At 42.9% G+C, this 19,554-nt stretch overlaps 2 protein-coding genes across 4 annotated transcripts; one reads left to right on the top strand and one right to left on the bottom strand.

The window, feature by feature from the left end:
* Nucleotides 1–3,575: 3,575 nt before the first annotated feature.
* On the bottom strand, nt 3,576–9,346 carry LOC308673047 (glycine N-acyltransferase-like protein 3; the record flags this gene model as incomplete). The annotated part of the gene is made up of 5 exons (XM_081336424.1): nt 3,576–3,978; nt 7,267–7,387; nt 8,149–8,275; nt 8,644–8,751; nt 9,269–9,346. The coding sequence occupies 5 exons, from the start codon at nt 9,344–9,346 to the stop codon at nt 3,576–3,578; spliced, it is 837 nt and encodes a 278-aa protein (XP_081192550.1).
* A 3,558-nt stretch (nt 9,347–12,904) lies between these two features.
* On the top strand, nt 12,905–19,494 carry POLD4 (DNA polymerase delta 4, accessory subunit). 3 transcript variants are annotated; one of them, XM_081332513.1, is made up of 5 exons: nt 12,905–13,033; nt 14,068–14,197; nt 15,768–15,869; nt 16,742–16,853; nt 18,739–19,494. In XM_081332513.1, exons 2-5 carry the CDS (start codon nt 14,101–14,103, stop codon nt 18,761–18,763), a joined length of 336 nt encoding a protein of 111 aa, XP_081188639.1. In that variant the 5' UTR covers nt 12,905–13,033; nt 14,068–14,100; the 3' UTR covers nt 18,764–19,494. The 3 variants fall into 3 exon arrangements, 1 of the variants encoding a protein (XP_081188639.1); XR_014027081.1 differs by lacking the exon at nt 18,739–19,494 and adding an exon at nt 14,330–14,444 and having other exon boundaries at nt 13,015–13,033; nt 16,742–16,782; XR_014027082.1 differs by lacking the exons at nt 12,905–13,033; nt 18,739–19,494 and adding an exon at nt 14,330–14,444 and having other exon boundaries at nt 13,041–14,197; nt 16,742–16,782.
* The last annotated feature ends 60 nt before the right edge of the window (nt 19,495–19,554 follow it).

Raw genomic sequence — 19,554 nt, 5'->3', positions numbered from 1 at the left:
TACTTTGCTTGGGAGAAGTTTGCAAAAGGGATCACCTGACCCCACCAGACACTGCAACATCATAAATATGAGTCCATTGTCAAGCAGCTGAATTTTGATCACGTGATCCTGGAGACGCTGCAATGGTCATAAGTATGAAAAACAATCGTAAGTCACTTTTTTCTGTGCAGTTGTAACTTCGAACAATCACTATATGAATTGTTGTAAGTCAAGGACTATCTGTATTTTTTTTTTACTGTAATGTTTTTCACAAGCCAGAGTGGCTGTGACTGAATAGAAAGACAGAAAGCCATTTTGAATACCAATGTTTAACAATAAGTAATCATATCTGCTAATGAATTTGGCCCCAATCACTTCTTAGAATATGTGGCATCCAAGATGCACTCCTTAGTTCTCAGATGTTCTTTTTGTACAGAATATATTATGTTTGGAATAGAGGTGGTTTGGTCATTCCTTTCACCGTATTTGGGGGATCAGGAAATCCTCTTGGACCAGTTATCCAGGTAAAAAAAAACAAAAAACTATTTAGTACAAATGTGGATCATTCCTTGTGATAATGTCAATTTTTCAACTAAAGAAGGTTGATTTAAGCATATCCCCTCAATACGTGTACATTGCCTTGTGTAGCAGGGGATTTTGGTCTAAGATTACAAAATTTAGTATTTTCCCCATTCATAGTGTGACAAAGAAGTATTATATTAGTTAAATGTGTAAACTACAGAGGAAGCAATTCCAAAGCAAAAACTCTTGTCATCATTTTAACCATTGTCTATCCATTGCAGAATGAAGGCTTCTTCCACATGTTTCCAACCAATATGGTCCTGAGCTTTCTTTTGCCAATTGGGCCCCCAATACTTGCAGATGTCGTCGCTCCATCTTGTTTTAGGTCTCTTTTTTGGATGCTTTTTATCAAGTAAGATGCATTCTATGACTGCCGTGGTCCACCTGCCATCAGTTCTTCTTGCTATGTGACCAGCCCATTTCTATTTCAATTCTTTTACTCTCTTGATGATATCATATACTTTCGTTTGTTCTCTAATCCATGTGCGGGTCCTTCTACGTATCTTGTCTTGTGATGCCGAGCATGTATCTTTCCATGGCTCTTTGCGCCACTCATTAGCTTTTATACTGATTGTGAGGTTAGTGTCCATGTTTTGCTGGCGTATGTTAGAACAGGTAGCACACACTGATCGTAAACTTTTCTCTTCAGGCATAGGAGGAGGTTGTTCTTCAAAATTACACTTAACTTGTTGAATGCCTGCCAACCACATTTAACATACCATTTGATTTTCTTTTTTTGTATCACCTTCCATTGAGATCTGTTGGCCAAGGTATATGCAGTGGTCTATTATGCCTAGTTCTTCTCCAGATATATAAAAATTATAAATAATTTGTGAATTTACTAAACATAACCTGGCTCTTTTTCAGGTTTATTTTTAAGCCAAATGGTTCTCCTGCTTTGTGCAATTCTTATATGTGTCTTTGTAACTCTTCTGGATCTTGTGAGAAGAGAACAACATCATCTGCAAATCTTAAATGATTTAAATAGGCGCCATTGATTTTTATTTCGTCTTTTATCCAGTCTAATTTGCAAAATACTTCTTCAAGGCAGACTGAGAAAAGGATAGGTGTTATTGTATCACCTTGTCATATACCTCATTCTATTTTAATTTCCACTTTAAGATCATTAAGGCAAATTGTCACTATTGTTTTTTTATATTTTGATTGTGGTAAGTTTATGTAAGCAGTGTCTATGCCTTGGCTGACCAATGCATTGGTTATTGCTTGCTGGAATACTGAGTCAAATACCTTTTTGTAGTCAATGAAAGCCATGCACTTCTAATTCTGCTTTAGCAAAAAAACCCAGGCCATTGGTGAAGAAGGATGAACCAGTCAGAAAGACAATCCACTCTTTCTTCTCTCTCTCCTGCAGCTGAATTTGGAAATTAGCCAAAACAACAAGTCAGTCTCAGAAAGAAATGGCAACAGCTGTGCACATTCTGAGGGTGGGAGCAGAGCTGACATGTGCAACATTTGGGCTATCAAATCTGGGTACAAACTCTAGGTGACCACTGGAATCAGCAAAGGCCTTTTTGATATAAGTTTGCACCATACTCCATAGGCTGACTGGTGTGTTCACCCACTGCCTAATGTCTAGGTTCCTCACAGGAGTGGCCTTTTGAAAAAAATGTGGGTCTGATTTTGTTCCCCATGCTCATAGGTCCCCAAGTGGTAGCAACCCCTACTTTATTGTATTTATCTACCAAAAGATGAGCTGCTTAGAAATTACCTCTGGTTGGCTGAGAAGGTAATTCTTTTTTAAATGACAGCACTAAGTATCATTTTTAGGAGCTTTGGTGGTGCAGTCATTAGAATGCAGTATTGCAGGCTAACTCTATTCACTGTCAGGAGTCCGATTCTGACTGGGTCAAGGTTGACTCATCCTTCCATCCTTCTGAGGTTGGTTAAATGAGGACCCAGATTGTTGGGGCCAATACGCTGACATTATAAACCACCCACAGAGTTCTGTAAAGCACCATGGGGCAGCATATAAATCTAAGTGCTATTGCTATTTGTCAGATCTGCATATATTTCAAAGAGCCTGCTCTGTAGATCTTAATAACAAAGTCCAGTATCTTCTTCCCTAACAAAAGACAGGCAGATAACAAGCAAAGACCAAGGTTTGGAACCGAGTCCTGAAGCATTGCATTTCTCAAATGTGACAGTGGGAATAGCATTGGCAATGTCAAGGGAGTTTCGTGAAGTTTCCTGTCCCACTAGAGCAGGGGTGTCAAACTGCCGGCCCATGGGCCGGATACGTTATGCTGAAACTGTGCCCACCACATTGCCGGCAATGGAAAAAAAGTGACGTTGCGAGTTTGACACCCCTGCACTAGAGCCTCTTTCAGGAGTTAACACCTGATGAAACAGGCCTAAATAGCTATGGATAAATAGAGTTAATTCGGGAAAGGTAGCAGCTGTTGCACTGAATGGATTTGTGTAAGTCATAACATGAAATCCCAGAGAGCAAGTAAAGTCAGGGAATATTCCTAGATCGTGATCCTGCTCTTTGTGTGGAATGCAATCTCTTATGAAACACAGAATTTAAAGCCCAAAGCCCGAACGTTATATTGATCCAAAGCAGCTCTTTTTTGTGTGTAAGAATTTTATTTTAGTTTGCTCCTCTTCATGCAGAATATTATAACCAACATAGCACACCAAGGTATTGACTACCTGCTCAGGGGTACAAAGAGGAAAAGAACTGAATCTGGCCAGCAGTTGATACCTTCCCAAAGGGCCTCCAGCAGCTATAGGAAGCCTATGGAGAACTTGGGAATGAGGTAGAATTCAAATCCTAAATATTATCTTAAGTCAAAGAATGAGGCATTAAAGAATAGGCCTGGCCACCAAAATAATTTCAGAGAAATATTCTTCATAAGCCTGACCCTCCCCGGGGATCTGGGAGGCGTCCAATAGCTATCAAATAGTGTGTAAGTATCTCTCAGAGTTCAGGGAGCAGGTAACAAAAATCTGGTTAAACCAAGGAAAATAGCCTCTCTCCTCACTCTGTTCTGCTAACTGGAGTAATGAAAGCACAAGTAGCTTAGCTCAGATAATTTCTGATACCCTCCCTTTTCCAACGCAATCTGCATATTGTTATTTTTTAATACGACAAAGCCATATAAAGGATAACCAGCATTATAGGCCTGGATAGAAAGCGCCTTAGCTGTTATAGCTAAATATCCCTTTCCACGGAATGATGGGAGAGTGTATCCATGTGCTTGTGTGCCAAAAAGATCCATCAACGCCCAGCTGATAAGGTGACCCTCCTGGTTCAGAATGCCACTACTAGGGAAATGCTGTATCATTTTGGCCAGATACCTGCGGCTTTGTTCATTGCCCCCATAGGCCCAGTTTTCATTCAATAGATCAACATTGGAACTATTCAAGGAGGAAAGTCTGAAGCCGGGCTCAAGCCTGCAAAAAGAACAAAATCAAAGAGATGAGAACAGAAAATTAAACTGTTAGTTTATCTATTAAGTCCAGAAATAGGACACGATGGCCCTTGTATGACTTGCTGGTTCAGGAATTCTAAGAGTTGAAGTCCACAAGTCATAAAGAGGCCATCATTTCTCACCTCTGATTTAGTCCAACACTGGCCAACCAGACAAGTGTGAGCTGTTCCCAGAAGGGATAGCAGCTTACCCTGGGCATGATTCCTGATAATTCTGTTTCTGTAAAAGTGCAGAATCACGGATTGATTCCATTTTTCTTTATCTAAGTGCGGAATTCTATTTTTGGTTACTATGTTGCTTTTTTAAAAAAATGCTACCCATGATGACGGAAAAGCATTTCCAGTGTCTCATGTATTATAAAGCGATAAAGAATAAGTTGCAAATATTCCATTTTTATGAAATGGGAGTTTCAGATAGTCTTTCCGCACTTATAACAGAATAGAATAATACAGTTGGAAGGGATATTGGAGGTCTTCTAGTCCAGGGGTCTGCAACCTTGACAACTTTAAGACTTGTGGACTTCAGCTCCCAGAATTCCTCAGCCAGCATAGAGGAATTCTGGGAATTGAAGTCCACAAGTCTTAAAGTTGTCAAGGTTGCAGACCCCTGTTCTAGTCTACTCAGACAGGAGACCCTATACCATTTCAGACAAATGGCTGTCTGATCTCTTCTTAAAAAACTTCCCATGTTGGAACATCCACAAATTCTAGCGGCAAGTTGTTCCACTGGTTAATTGTTCTAACTGCCAGGAAATTTCACCATCTTCAAATTTAGTACAATACTGTTATTAAGCAACTTTGTTCCTAGAGCAATCACAAAGCAAAATGCTGATTGTGTTTGAAGTTTGACACAGACAACCTCTTCTGCTCCAGCTTTCTCCTTCTCTTACTAAAACCTACTGGGTCTTAGTCCTAAAGTCTACAAAACAATGAGAAACCTAAAATAGGTTTGCGCCACAGGCCACACTAACTAAGCCTTGGACAGGCAAAAAATTAAAATTAAAATGAAATGAGGACATGTACCGTATATACTTGAGTATAAGCCGACTCGAGTATAAGCCGAGACCCCCAATTTCACCCCCAAAAACTGGGAAAAGTTGTTGACTCGAGTATAAGCCGATCCGCCGTTCTGCAAGCCTCCGCCGCCGGCGGAGGCTGGATCCGCGCTCTGCAAGCCTCTGCCGCCAGCAGAGGCTCGATCCGCCATTTTGCAAGCCTGAATACACAGGAATACCCTGTGTGGCCGCGGCTCTCGGGGAAGCCCTGGCTGTCCGCTTCCTCGCTCCACACTGCCATTCGGGGCCCGCGCGTTCCCCGGGCAAATTGCGGCGCCCAGCAGGCGAGGAAACACGCCCGCTCCAGTCGCCCCCCCTTCCCTCAGGAGACGCGAAGCAAGTGACCGCCCGGAGCTTACCGAGGACTTGCGCGCGGCCGAGGCTTCGGTGCTTCCAGGATCGCGCGCACCTCTCCAAACCTCCCCAAACGTTGGCAGGTCTACGTTCCTCCTGCCGACGTTTGGGGAGGTTTGGGCGCCTCCCCAAACCTCCCCAAACGTTGGCAGGTCTACGTTCCTCCGCGCAGACCTGCCGACGTTTGGGGAGGTTTGGGCGCCTCCCCAAACCTCCCCAAACGTCGGCAGGTCTATGTTCCTCCTGCCGACGTTTGGGGAGGTTTGGGCGCCTCCCCAAACCTCCCCAGGTCTCCGTTCCTCCGCGCAGACCTGCCGACGTTTGGGGAGGTTTGGGCGCCTCCCCAAACCTCCCCAAACGTCGGCAGGTCTCCGTTCCTCCTGCCGACGTTTGGGGAGGTTTGGGCACCTCCCCAAACCTCCCCAGGTCTCCGTTCCTCCGCGCAGACCTGCCGACGTTTGGGGAGGTTTGGGCGCCTCCCCAAACCTCCCCAAACGTCGGCAGGTCTCCGTTCCTCCGCGCAGACCTGCCGACGTTTGGGGAGGTTTGGGCGCCTCCCCAAACCTCCCCAGGTCTCCGTTCCTCCGCGCAGACCTGCCGACGTTTGGGGAGGTTTGGGCGCCTCCCCAAACCTCCCCAAACGTCGGCAGGTCTCCGTTCCTCCTGCCGACGTTTGGGGAGGTTTGGGCGCCTCCCCAAACCTCCCCAGGTCTCCGTTCCTCCGCGCAGACCTGCCGACGTTTGGGGAGGTTTGGGCGCCTCCCCAAACCTCCCCAAACGTCGGCAGGTCTCCGTTCCTCCTGCCGACGTTTGGGGAGGTTTGGGCGCCTCCCCAAACCTCCCCAGGTCTCCGTTCCTCCGCGCAGACCTGCCGACGTTTGGGGAGGTTTGGGCGCCTCCCCAAACCTCCCCAAACGTCGGCAGGTCTGCGCGGAGGAACGGAGACCTGGGGAGGTTTGGGGAGGCGCCCAAACCTCCCCAAACGTCGGCAGGTCTCCGTTCCTCCGCGCCCTGCCTGCCTGCTTCTTTCCGCTGCGGAAAGAAGCAGGCAGGCAGGGCGCGGAGGAACGGAGACCTGCCGACGTTTGGGGAGTTTTGGGGAGGTGCGCGCGCACCTCCCCAAACCTCCCCAAACTTCGGCAGGTCTCGGACGGCGGTGGCTTGGGAGAGGTGCGCGCGATCCCGGAAGCACCAAAGCCTCGGCCGCGCACAAGTCCTCGGTAAGTTTTTTTGTTGACTGGAGTATAAGCCGAAGTGGAATTTTTCAGCCCAAAAAGTGGGCTGAAAAATTCGGCTTATACTCAAGTATATACGGGTAATTCTGTATCACGGTCTTTGCTAATGGATAATCTTTCACTTTATGAAATTTGCAAGCAGTCAACAAAACCTACTGATTTCGTACTGCGGTGCTTGAAACTGCTAAACAGATTTGTTTTAGCATTACTGTATTCCACATCCCATTTTCTCTAATATTCTGCCTTTGGAAAGGCAAGCAATAAAAAAATGCCGTAAAGCTTACATGTTTAACAATTAATCTTTTTTTCAAGGGCCATCATGCCCGTTACTGGTTTTTTCTATCTATTCTAAGCAGGCTTCCTGTTACACCTCTCCTCCTCTGTGACTTTGTCTCTCTGTCCCTGGAGGGATCAATGTGTCCTATAGGAATCCTGTTGATTTTGGCACCTGGTTGACCCATAAGCAATGTGATTGCAGATTTCAAGGATGTATAGCACCCATTACTGTGGGAGCCTGATCGTAACAAAATCTTCAGAATGCCTTAACAGTTCTGCCTCAGGCCTTAACATTGCAACAGTGGTGATGGCCAACAGGGTGGTCACTCACCTACCAGTGGGCAATTTATTTGGATCAGAAAGCTCATAGAGGAAGTGAGGAATTACAGATAACTCTCTTTGCTTAGCAGCTGCTGCCTCCTGAGTAGCTTCAGGTATCCCTTCTTGAGTCCCTGGAAAAATAATAAAGCATTCATTTACCAGGGAAAGACTGTGTGCACAAGTTGGAAGTACAAACCGGCAAGATATCAGAGTTCTACATGACCCCCGGACACTGCAACTGTCATAAATATGAGTCAGTTGCCAAGCATCTGAATTTTGATCATGTGACCCACGTCTGCAATGGTTGTAAATGTGAAAAGCATACTTAGATTTTCACACATGGCTTCTCCATTTTGGTTTTCTTTTTGTAAAATAAATGATGACATGGTGTAATATCTTATGTGTTGCTGTTCGCCTGAGGTTGTATTTACCTACTTTTAAGAACTGCTAAGGACCAGGTTATTTTTACTATGTTTTGACAGGTAAAACCATAGGACTGTAAGAGGGTGTACTTTCTTTTTCACAGGACTGTAGTCTGGATCAATCCAAACTATCATTCCTGAAGTTTACTCTAGATGTGGGTAATGTTTAATATGAGAGTCATACAACCTGGTGAGATCAACTCAGTTCACTTTGGGAGAGGAATAGGCAAAGAATTAAAACTACATCAAGAAAATATTGCCAGAAAGTGACAACATCACTGTACACTTAGTGGTTGGAATAATGTGAGAAGGGAGCATGCAATTATTGTCTTCTTTTGGGGGGGGGCCTTCAGTGGTAATTACTCAAGAATGTTTGAGCCATTTTCATTCTGATGCCACTGCATATATAGTGTAATACAAAACCTATCAATACAATGCCTTTTCTTCACTCCTTCAAAAAGGACCATTACCAAGGAGATGGAAGGTGTGGGCCCAGTTCACAGCATCTGTATCCTTTACAAGCCTCCGATACGCATCCAGATCCTGATAAAATGCTGCATACGCATTGGTATATTGGTCTGAGGGATCTGTGGCAATCTAGAAGAAAGGCATGGAGCTTATATATAATCTCCTGATTCACCTCTTCCTCATATCTCTCATATCAACTATTTGCCAAGCATTTTTCTTTAATGTGGAGATGAAATGATAGGAATAACTTCATTAATGTAATGCCTTCTTTTTTGAAAAGGCTGAAATGGCCTCTTCCAAAAAAGCAGCAGTACCTTAAATTATCCATTAGAGGCTGGCCATGGACTCCTAGATATCCTTTCCTTCTTTCCTTTCCTTTCCTTTCCTTTCCTTTCCTTTCCTTTCCTTTCCTTTCCTTTCCTTTCCTTTCCTTTCCTTCTTTCTCTTTCCCTTCCTCCCTGCCTCCCTCCATCAGAATTGGCAAGGCTGTTTATTACCTCTTTCCGTGGTCTAGTGAGGACAACATTGAACTCTGGCCATGAATCCACAATCACCTCATGACCAATTGGATTCCCTCGATTTATGTTCATGACTGCTCCGTGGACCTGTCAAGAGTCAAGTGTCAGTCAGAGTAGTTACAGGAGTCGGTCTGAGATCCATGTGTGAAGAAAAGTAAAGTAGCATTATTTTAGATTTGCTGCAATAACTTTCACCTAATGCTCTATCACTTCCCCTTCCCCACGTTGATGATGTTCCAGAATTACTTCTTTCTGTTGCTGAATAAGATGAAGGATTTTCACCTGTTATGCAGAAAATTGCAGATTTGCCCTGCAACTCTCCATTCACCAGAGATCTATGCCCATTAGGCACATCTGGATGAATCTATCTTTTATATCTTTTATTTTATATCTTTATGATTCTACAATGCATGGTATGTTACATGGATCATGTTTTAGATATAGGTATTTTCAAGGAATTGTTTCTTGCAATTTTTGGTAAAAGTAAGCAAAAAAAAAATAAATAATATACTTTATTCATCCTGAGTGCCAAATATTAAGTTCTAGAAAATAAGGTTATTGTCAAGAATCTATGTCCATGTTTTAGCAAACGTTTCAGAATTACCACAAGTGCCTGAGGGAGACTCTTCCTCAGCATTCCCTCCAACAAGCGCAGTTTGTAAGGACAGGAAAGGACCAACATAGTTTTGGGGATTGAAGCTGATGGGTAGAACAAAGACATAGTAAATACCTGAATAAGAGTCCACTTCTCCATACCTTCCTGTCACTCCCAAACTGGGATGCTCTCTATCTCAACAAAACAACAAATTTATCCAAGATCCCTGTCAAGAGAAGGCACAAAACAATGCAGCTTCTCCACTTCCCACTGTAAATTTCCTTCCCTTTCAGCTCACATTTCAACATAACCCAGGACTTTCCTTTAGGAATCACCAATATTCTATCTCATTGTCTCCTGCTCACCTTCAGCAAGCCAGGTTTTTGTCAGGGCAGCTCCACAATTTCTCTCTTCCTATTTCAGTCTTCTGTCTAGTCCGGTCTTTTTAATACTTGCTTTGCTGTCAAGATCAGATTTATACTACAGCAGATTAACTATTAACAAATACTGTATGGATGTAGAGGTTTCTGATGAAGAGTTGTTAAAGGTTGTTCAGTAATAATTGGCCAAGTCACTGAACCCCGGGACAGGTTTCTTCATAAGTGGGATGATGATGGTATTGTAAGTAGCAGAAGCTTCTCAGGTTACAAGTTCAGGTCGCACAAACAGACCAGATTAGCAGATGTGCTTAAGTTGGAACAGAAAATACATGCAAAATACTTTGTGTTTAAGTTTCCAGAAATAGGCACGTCTCAACATTCATATGAGAAACAGCTACAAAGATTCTTCAATAAAAATAAGAAAAAGGACAATTTTAAAATCCAAGGTCATCCATTAAAGGTCAACAGAGGGACATGCAGGTTAGGCAGAAAGAAGATTGTTTTTACTGGTTGTCACAGAGGATGTTCCAATAGCTATTGTGTGAAGTGAGTAGTTAATTGTGTTTAACTGATTTTTATTTTCTATATATGCATTTATTTTGATCCATTTTAGGGTTGTGCAAATCCTTAGAAAGGCGTGTTTTGGAACAAGCAGGAAGCCCAAAACATCCCATTTTTATTATAAAAGCTTATTTCTTTCAAGCTTACCTGTCAAGGCTGCTCCCTGCCAGCCTTGGTAGTGTATTTGCGCACTGTGTGCACACACATGCAAAGAAAACAGGGAGGAACTTCTGAAGTAGCCAGGTGAAGCACACCATGACAACGAAGTTCCATGCAGTACTTCGCTCAATGAATGTTCTCCTGGACATCAGATTTTATTTCATCTGTTCTGTTCCACTGGAATAAGCGCAATCTTGAGTGTTATAATGCCTTTCTAGAGAATGACCTGCTTTGAGATAGTTTAATGGGGAACAGGGAATATGAAAAATGGATTCTGAAAGGGGAAATGGACGAGCAACATCAAAATTTATGTGTATGTATTTATTTTATTAAGAGTATCTGATAGATAAGAATGTAAAAAGAATGTAAATACTTGATGAAATATTATGGTATATTTGTTGATAGGTATGGGGGAGAGTTGGAGAAAAATAAATGGAAAAAAGAAAAGAAAAATGGACTCTGGTAGAGATCTAATTCATGTGGAAAGCTCTAATAAGGAGGATCTTGCCATAGACAACCTGTGACCCATTGGGCCATCTTTTCAGAGATAGTTGCTTGATTAAATAAAGAAACAGAATGACCGCAGGAGAGCAAAAACAATACTGGACATATCAATTATGTTCCACCATAATGGTTTCAAGGAACTAAGAACCTATCACTGCCAAGATGAAGCAGCAAGCAATTGTAGATTGCACATTTTTATAAAAATCCAGGCATTTGCTCAAATCCATCTTCATCCTTAGGCATATTTTTGGCGCATTGCTTTGTGGAGAACAGAAAATAAATGTCACTTTTTATATTTACAAAGCAAAAACAAATTTAGTTTTGTATACTAGAAGTCAAGGAAAGGCCAAATATAATAGATTTATTTAGTGATAGGGAGATAACTCACAGAAAGTGAAGCTGCAACATCAGGATGTATCAAATCTTACCCATGAGGAATGCCAAATGCCTTGCATTTTAGGAGGACCAAAAAAAAAGACCTCAACTGAAAAGCAATTCAATACTTGGGGGCATATCATCACTTTCCTACCTAAAAGTCTAAGATGGTTTTAAGGCAGAAAAGTCAGAAAGTCATTCAAAAGAAGGAAGTGTGATATGGATGGATAATTTTTGGTAATTTTCATATACGCTGTATGTCAGGCAAGGACATCAGGTTATCTCACCCAGCACATTTTGAGATGGCCTTGTAGTGGCAACACCTCTGGGCTCTAAAACTTAAGCACAGTTGGGTCTGGTCAGAAAACTCCAGGAAATATTATGGCCAAAGACTAGGAAAAGGGCAACAGCAAGCCATTTTTGTATTGATGCCAGGAAGGCACATAGCATGAGGGTATCAGACTCACATTTGTGCCTTTGAGCCTGGACTATAGATCCTGTGGGGATATAGAATTGATACAGCGAGTTTTAGCCAGAGAAACCCCATTTTGTTGAAAAACCTTTTCTTTTGCTCTAGATGTTTTACTTTTGGGGCCTCTCATTCTTGGGCTTCCTATCCTAAAATGTCTGGAAAGCTAATGATACCCTTACCAAAAAACTGGAAGCAGGCCGACAGCTTATTCAGGATTAACTTCCCCTTTCCTGTTGTAGATAAATTAGCTAAAAGGTTTTGCACATTTAATTACTCATATTATCAATTAGGGACAGGAGGGACAGAGCTGCAACATTTTAGGAATGAACCCAATCTATGGGAGAGTCACTCTCTACTAGGGGTATGATCACCTTTTGTCACTTGTTGCCTATTGCTTGATCACGTGCCTTTGTTTTTCAAAAGTGTATAAAACTATGCTAATTTGGATATTGAAGGTTTTTGATTTTTGGTATAGTCCCAAGCAGACACCTTTTTGCCCTGTAAAAAATAAACGAAGTCTGGCCTTGTGTGATAATTAGCTACTTCACACCAGGGGAAAAAAGAAATTCGCATTTAGTTGGGCCAATCTATGGTTTGGCCAACAGGGCAACATTTTTGGAAGTAGCAATATCAAACCATCTTTGGGCTAAGACAGGGGTAGGCAACCTTGGCTCTTTTATGACTCATGGACTTCAACTCCCAGAATTCCTGAGCCAGCTATGCTTCAGAAAAATTCAGCTATGCTGGCTCAGGAATTCTGGGAGTTGAAGTCCATGAGTCATAAAAGAGCCAAGGTTGCCTACCCCTGGGCTAAGAGAAAGTGCCTGGCCCAAGATCGCTCGGCTGGCTTTGCCCCTGAGACGGAAACTACAAATTATAGTCCCCTCCCTTAACCGCTACACCAAACTAGCTCTGAATAATCATTTTTAATAAAGTTAATTATGGACGAAAACTTTCAGTGATTTTTGAATTTAATGCCTGAAAGACCGCTAATCTTTCGTAGTAGGTGTCCCTTGCCACAGATCTCGCAGAGCAACTAGCACCGTTTATAAAAGTAGGCTGCGAGAAGGCTCCGTTCGCGACATTTTCCTGCCATCAGCAGAGGCCTTCCTTCCCGTTCCTTCCAAGGCAAAGCGAAAGCAGCTCCGCCATTGGCTGAGCCAAAGCAACAGTAACTATACGCCACCAGGGCTATTCCGGGTTGTCGGGCGACAAGCTTGGAAGCTAGCCCGCCCTGTCCGCTCCTGCGTTCGCACGAGACGTTCCGGGCACTGCTTGGACCCTGCGCGAGTCGTGAGGACGGCGACCGCCGCGTTTCCCCGGGTTGGTTTCTCTTTCTCTTCCCCAGTAGGAGAAAGCAGGGAAAAGGCGCCCAAACCCCGGGGAGGGGGAATCTTCTTTCTCCTCGAGGTTGCTTTTTCTCTCCCTCGAGGAAGGGAGCGAGCGCGAAGTTGGATGGATCCGGATCGTCTGGGAATAAAATTTAGCGAAGGAAAGCCTTTCTGGGGGGGGGGGAAGTAGGGGGAAGAGCAGATGATGGGGAGCGAAGACGCGGATGAGAGTGGGGGCGATCGGCCCCTCTGTTTTTTTTTCTCCCATCCTTCGCGAGGGATTTGTCTGCATTGTAAGCAGGGGATTGAGGGGCGTCCCGTTGATTTTCTACCCCCGCCCGAAGGAGAAGAGGACTTGGCGCTGCCCACGTCTCCCAGCCTTAATCTGGCAGTGCCAGGGCTTCGTTGAGGTGGTTGTAAGGGTGGAGTGGAGTGGGGTCGGGGAGAAGCATGGAAGCTTTTCTTCTTCCCCGCTGAAGAGGTGGGAATGAGACTGGGAACCTGTCACTGCGGTTTTTGTTGGTTTTTTTTTGTTCGTCAGAAAGTTCTTTTCTAACTGTACATTTCCCCTGCTCTCTGCACCTGTTGTGATAACTTATCTGGTAACCATAGTGAATCCCATATGACTACTTATGTTATGGTTTCAGTCTGTTTAGTGCGCATGTCTAAAAAAAGTTCTCACGTGTTTTTCTTTATTGTCTTTCACTTTGCTGTTACTGTCTGTTACGTTAGGATGTAGTCAGCTAGCTCTCTTTATAATATATATTTAGTTTTTGTATTTTTGTAATTAAAAGGTATTTAGTAAGATTATGCGTGGTTTTTTTATTGCCTTCTTTCATGCACATCATGCATCCTCTGAAGCACGGTCCTTCGCCCTCTACAAAGGTGATTTACACCTTGACAGAACCTCTGCTCGAAAGCGGGCAGTCGGGGCTGGGTCGCAGAGGCTTCTGGACGCTTCAGGAATTGGCGTGGGGGCCGCTAGTCTAAGCGTGTCTACTTCTCCTTCCACTTCACTGGGAGCAGCCGGGAGATGCTCGGGACTTCACATGGGGAGCCATGGACAGGAAGCGACTCATCACCGATTCTTTCCAAGTGGTGAAAAAGAAACGAGGCGGGAAAGAAAGAAAAGAGGAGCCTCAGAGCCCACCGCAGGGTAAGCACTTCTGTGGGCTCTTCCCTCATCTCGCCTTTGTGGGTTCCATCTCCTTCCCCTGCTTGGCCCTTTGGAATAGCCTGGTGTTGTGGATGGATTCCTCAGCTTCTTTACTCTTTCCACCCATGCCAGAAAACAAGCACTAGTCTCCATCTCATCGGGGTTCATTAGGTGGATTTGGAAGCAGGGCTAGCGATCACAGAGCTGGAAAGTGCCTTAGAGGTCATCAAGTCAACCCTTGCTCGGAGTGAGTATTTCAATGGTTAGAAGGACACCTCCATCCCACTTCTCAGTTGCTCGGAGCTTGTGGGTTGGTTTCTGAATGTTTGGTTACCAGGCTAGGTAACATCTTCAGCAGAGGCAGTTTGGTGGGTCGAATCCCGAGTGCCACGTAACAGAGTGAGCGCTTGTTACTCGTCCCAGCTTCTGCCAACCTAGCAGTTCGAAAGCACGTAAAAATGCAAGTAGAAAAATAGGGACCACTACGGTGGGAAGGTAACAGTGTTCTGTGCGCCTTTGGCGTCTAGTCATGCCGGCCACATGACCACGGAGACATCCTCGGACAAGCACTGGCTCTTCGGCTTTGAAACGGAGATGAGCACCGGCCCCTAGAGTTGGAAACGACTAGCACGCATGTGCGGGGGAACCTTTACCTTTACCTTTTAGGCAACCTTGGCTCTTTTATGACTTCAACTCCCAGAATTCCTGAGCCAGCCATGGTGAGGGGAGAGAGGTTTCCAAGCTGAGCCATGCTGGCTGCAGAATTCTGGGAGTTGCAAGTCCATGAGTCATAAGAGAGCCAAGGTTGCCTATCCCTGGTTTAGGGGATGTCAGTGTTCTACTTTCTTGATCTCACTGGAGGCAAAAGAGAAAACTGGCAATCTTTCTAACCCTAGCCTTTGGTGAGCCCAAAGAGACATCTTCTCCTAGCATTTGGCTCTGCCAACCCCATTAGGAGAGCTTCAACAAATCAGTAATGTTGCAGAATTCCAGTCCCAAACTGGGAAAGCATGTTTGTTCTGGAGAGACACAGCGGATTGGGGAGGATTTATTTTTCTTTTGTTTTGTGCCTGACATCCTGGAGGATGCCTCACCTGTATTCAATTTCTATAGCTGCCCATCTCAAACAATGGACTCTACACAGTGAACAGTAATAAAATAATTAAAAGCACTTACATAGTACAAATTTAAATATATATGGCAGCTGAGAAAATATATCATAGATGTCAGTATAGTCAGGAAATGGGGCGCTTCACACACTTGGGGGCCCAGGTGCAAAGCCAGGTCTTTGGCACCTTACTACAGGCCAATAGTGTCAGGGTCTTCCTCAACTCTTAAGGAGGGAGTATTCTGGAGGGCAGGGATTTTGGCAGAGAAGGTAGGTCTCCTGTTCCCCACCAACCAGCATTCCTTGGTTGACAGGACCCTTAGCAAATTACAACTCCATTTAGATTTTGGAATTGGCTAAAGAGGTGGTAACACAATTGATTAAGTGCCACCCTAAGCCCTTTATGCAAGGAAAAATACCAGCATTCCACCTATTAACACTAATGGGTTGATTGTTTCTCAGACTTAGTTCAAGCAGAATCTCACCTACAAGATACTGTACAACCCGATCAGCTGGAAATACTGAAGCAGTTTGATCTCAGCTGGCAGTATGGTCCCTGCACTGGTAAGATTGTCTAGTTATCTATTGAAACAGAAGTCCATTTTGTGAAATAAGTAAATGTTTGCCTTTTCTTTGCTGTTGTTTCCTTACTGCCAAATTTTAAAATATAACCTCATTTTACACACTGTAAAGAAATAGGTTCATCATATTGCGTTGCAGCTGCATTGGATATTTGCAGTAGATCACAATTATTATTCCCAATTATTTATTGACACAGTACAGCATTGATTTAATAGTTATTGGCCAGGAGACAAGTCCACTAAAATTAAATAGCCACTCAATCCATATTTACATATTTTATGTTATTATCTTCCTCCCAAACCAAGTAATTTTATTAATAAATTGTTATTATGCACATGCACTTAAAATTGATGCAAATAATGACTTTATGTTAGTTGTCTGGACTGCTATAGAAACAGCAGTCTAATATTTTGGGGTGAAGTGCAACTAGAATTCTGTTGCATCCAAAATTTGCGGAATGACATATTGTAAAATTGAGGCTTTACTGTAGCAGCAACAAAATAACTACCCTACTCACTAAATTTACACTGTATAAATTAAGAGCAGTTGGACAAAAAATGACTGGATATTTATTAGAAAGAACTGTGTATATTCTATTGTGGCCCAGAAAACAAGTTAATGTCTTCTTTACTTAGTTTTGAATGATGGATCCAAGTACTAAATAGAGCTTGCAAGTCTGAAATATATACACTTGTACTGTAAAATAGCGTGCATGATGATAATGCCAGACAAACAATAGTAACATAGAAAAAAGGAACTCATAAATCACCCTCAAGCTCTCATAACTACAGTTGTCTCAGCTAAACTGATTAGGAAGCTTCCTGCATTCTTGAATCACTTTCTTCTGCTGACAGGAATTACCCGTATGCAGCGCTGGGAACGAGCCAAATTCTTAGGACTCAACCCCCCTACAACTGTGTGGGATTTGCTCCTGAAGTGTAATAAGGACCCTTTTGTTGTGTATAGGTCAGTATATTATGTTTCTACACTTTTCAGTCCCTTGTGTTTTGTTTTTTAAAAAAAACCCATCAAAAAGAACATTATGAAAAATATCATGATTAGGTTAAATTCCGGTGCTACATTTGTGTGAATAGGCTGTAACTACCTCTCTAAAGAGAAGACTCAAAATAAATTCTAGAAAAATGAGATATAAGATAAACCAGAAGAAAAATTCCAGCCATTCACATTGAAAATATAGAATTTGTGCAGTAACACAGCCACCATTCTTTCCTTGAAGCTCAGATTGAGGACCCAGATTGTTGGGGGCAATAAGATGACTTTGTAATAATGCCGCTGGGGGGGGGGGCGAAAGCCCTAATAAGCAGGCATATACATAGAATGAAGGCTATTGCTAAGCACATTGGTTTGTGCTTAAATTGTAAGCCGCCCTGAGTCTTTGGAGAAGGGCGGGATATAAATGGGATTTTAAAAAAAAGGTATCTGTGGCTTGTATCATAGTAGTAATTCAGTAGTCTTCATAGTAATGAAGACATATGCTGACCATGAGAAAAATATCAGTTAGGGTCAGCAAGGATAGAAGTCAGAACAAAGGCAGCACTTCAAGTATGTCTTTTCTTCAAGACAATGTCTACCACAAGCAATGTGAAATGTAGTGGAGTAAGGATGCTTAATTCCTTCCGTATTTATAGCCTTAACATTTATAGCCATGTACTTACATTAGCGAAGGAAAACCTATGACACACATGCTAAAGGTGACACGCCACATTTTGGGTGACAAACTAGCATCACCAATATTCGTCAAAAACTGTTCTTGAAAGCATGCTCCGTACTTTTTGGGAGCACAATTTTTGGAGCTTGTGGAGGCTGCATGAAAATGGGTGCGTTCTTGTGCAGCCACCCAGCCCTCCAAAAATGAGTTTGTTTTCATTGTATTTCATTTTTGGAATTGTTTAATGTTTCTTTATATAATACATAGCATCATGATTGGACTATATATTTTTTAAAATAAATAAATACATACAGAATTGTTTCTCTTTTGTCGGGGGGAGGGGAAATGACACACCAGCAGAGTCAAATTAGGAATTTTCCTAATTTTTGATACACCAAGCCCGAAAGGTTCACCATCACTGCTTTAGAACTGTATTTTACAAAGCTAAAAAGAGAGTAACAACGGAGCCTTCCATCCAAGTACCGATTGGCTCCTAACTTTCCTAGCTGCTTCAGTGCTGTAGGAGTAAGTGCACGGTCACCACCAAACATTACAAGAGCCTTGGTGGAGCAGTGGGCTAATGCCTCCTTAAGTAACACCAGCTGCCTGCAATTAGTGCAGGTTCGCATCCCACCAGGCTCAAGGTTGACTCAGCCTTCCATCCTTCCGAGGTAGGTAAAATGAGGACCCAGATTGTTGGGGGCAATAAGCTGACTTTGTAATAATGCCGCTTGGGAGGTGTGTGAAAGCCCTAATAAGCAGGCATATACATAGAATGAAGGCTATTGCTAAGCTTGTAAGCCGCCCTGAGTCTTCGGAGAAGGGCGGGATATAAATGGGATTAAAATAAAAAAAAATAAAAAAAATTAAGGAGATGATGACAAATTCAAGACGTCCCAGATATGGTATCCCTTTGCTTCCCTTCCATGAGTTCATTTCCCCTCCTCCTCCGCTTTGGCCAAGAACGTGCTAGCTTTGAAAGTTGAGAGCTGTGGGACAAGAGCGAGATGGAATGTTTGCTTAAGTTGACCATTAAATTGTGTCTGCCACAAAGGATGCTGTTGTGCCACAGAAGACAGCCAAGCCCATTCCAGCTGCTTGGTAAGGGGATGGAGTGGCCATGTGAAAAGTCAATCCAGTCCTTCCCCGACAGTAATGGTGCTCCAAATTTCTTTCTTGTAGCTTGTGGCATGAATATGCCCTCTGAAAAGAGCAACTGTTGCTACCTGAGGCTGTGAAAGAGCCCCTGCCATTATGTCGCCATAATCATTTGGATGATTCCAGCATTCCTGTAGAAAATGCTGCTTTGCAAGTGGTGGTAAGGTTTTGTTATAGGGGTGAGAAGGCCTTCTAGCTGATCTCCACTTGTGACTTTGGCCTCAACTTTTAGAAATGATCAATAAGAACTAGATCAAAGCTGACATATACCAGTGCTATCACAGCAAGCCAAGTTCAGTATGGACTTGCAATCTGCTTTGTATTTTTTATGTTTCATTCAATTTTGAACCTAGTTTTATTTGGATAAGTGCTTGTGTACTTTAAGAGGTGCTGAAAGGCATAACTATTGATGTCATCAGCATTTTTTGTCTATGCATTATGAGCCACTCTAAGAAAAATCAAGCTGTCCTTAGTAAAACTGCATCCTAAGTAAAAGCTTTGTATTGGTTCCATAGTTTAAGGGTGCGGAGGACATCTTTAGTAAACATATAACATGCTGTAGCTATTGAACTAAAGCTACAGGTAACTGAAGGTTCAGCTGGCATCAGCATTGCCAAAATAAAACTAAAATCTGATTATTTGCTCAGATTCCTTAATTCGTAATAATTATTTTGCTTTTAATGTTTTTTTTATCATATTGATTGGTTTTGTGGATTGCACGTATCCTGATATTTATATATCAAACCTTTAAAAAATAATAAAGTGTACTTTCTTGTACAATTTTTCTCTCTTCTTCCTGGGACTGAGGAGGGGAAACAACAGTTTCAACCTTCCACAGAT

The sequence above is a fragment of the Vipera berus genome (genome assembly GCF_964194415.1).
Source record: "Vipera berus genome assembly, chromosome: 1".
In the NCBI taxonomy this organism is placed as follows: domain Eukaryota; kingdom Metazoa; phylum Chordata; class Lepidosauria; order Squamata; family Viperidae; genus Vipera; species Vipera berus.
The sequence above is the reverse complement of the archived record's forward strand: the minus strand, read 5'-3'. Positions and strand labels throughout refer to the sequence as shown.

Bases quoted from the DNA above. Each gene is read 5' to 3' on its own strand.
- POLD4 (XM_081332513.1), top strand. From the start codon at position 14,101: ATGGACAGGAAGCGACTCATCACCGATTCTTTCCAAGTGGTGAAAAAG. The intron at 14,198-15,767 runs GTAAGCACTTCT...ATTGTTTCTCAG, and splicing joins GCCTCAGAGCCCACCGCAGG to ACTTAGTTCAAGCAGAATCT. The intron at 16,854-18,738 runs GTCAGTATATTA...TCTTTCTTGTAG, and splicing joins GACCCTTTTGTTGTGTATAG to CTTGTGGCATGAATATGCCC.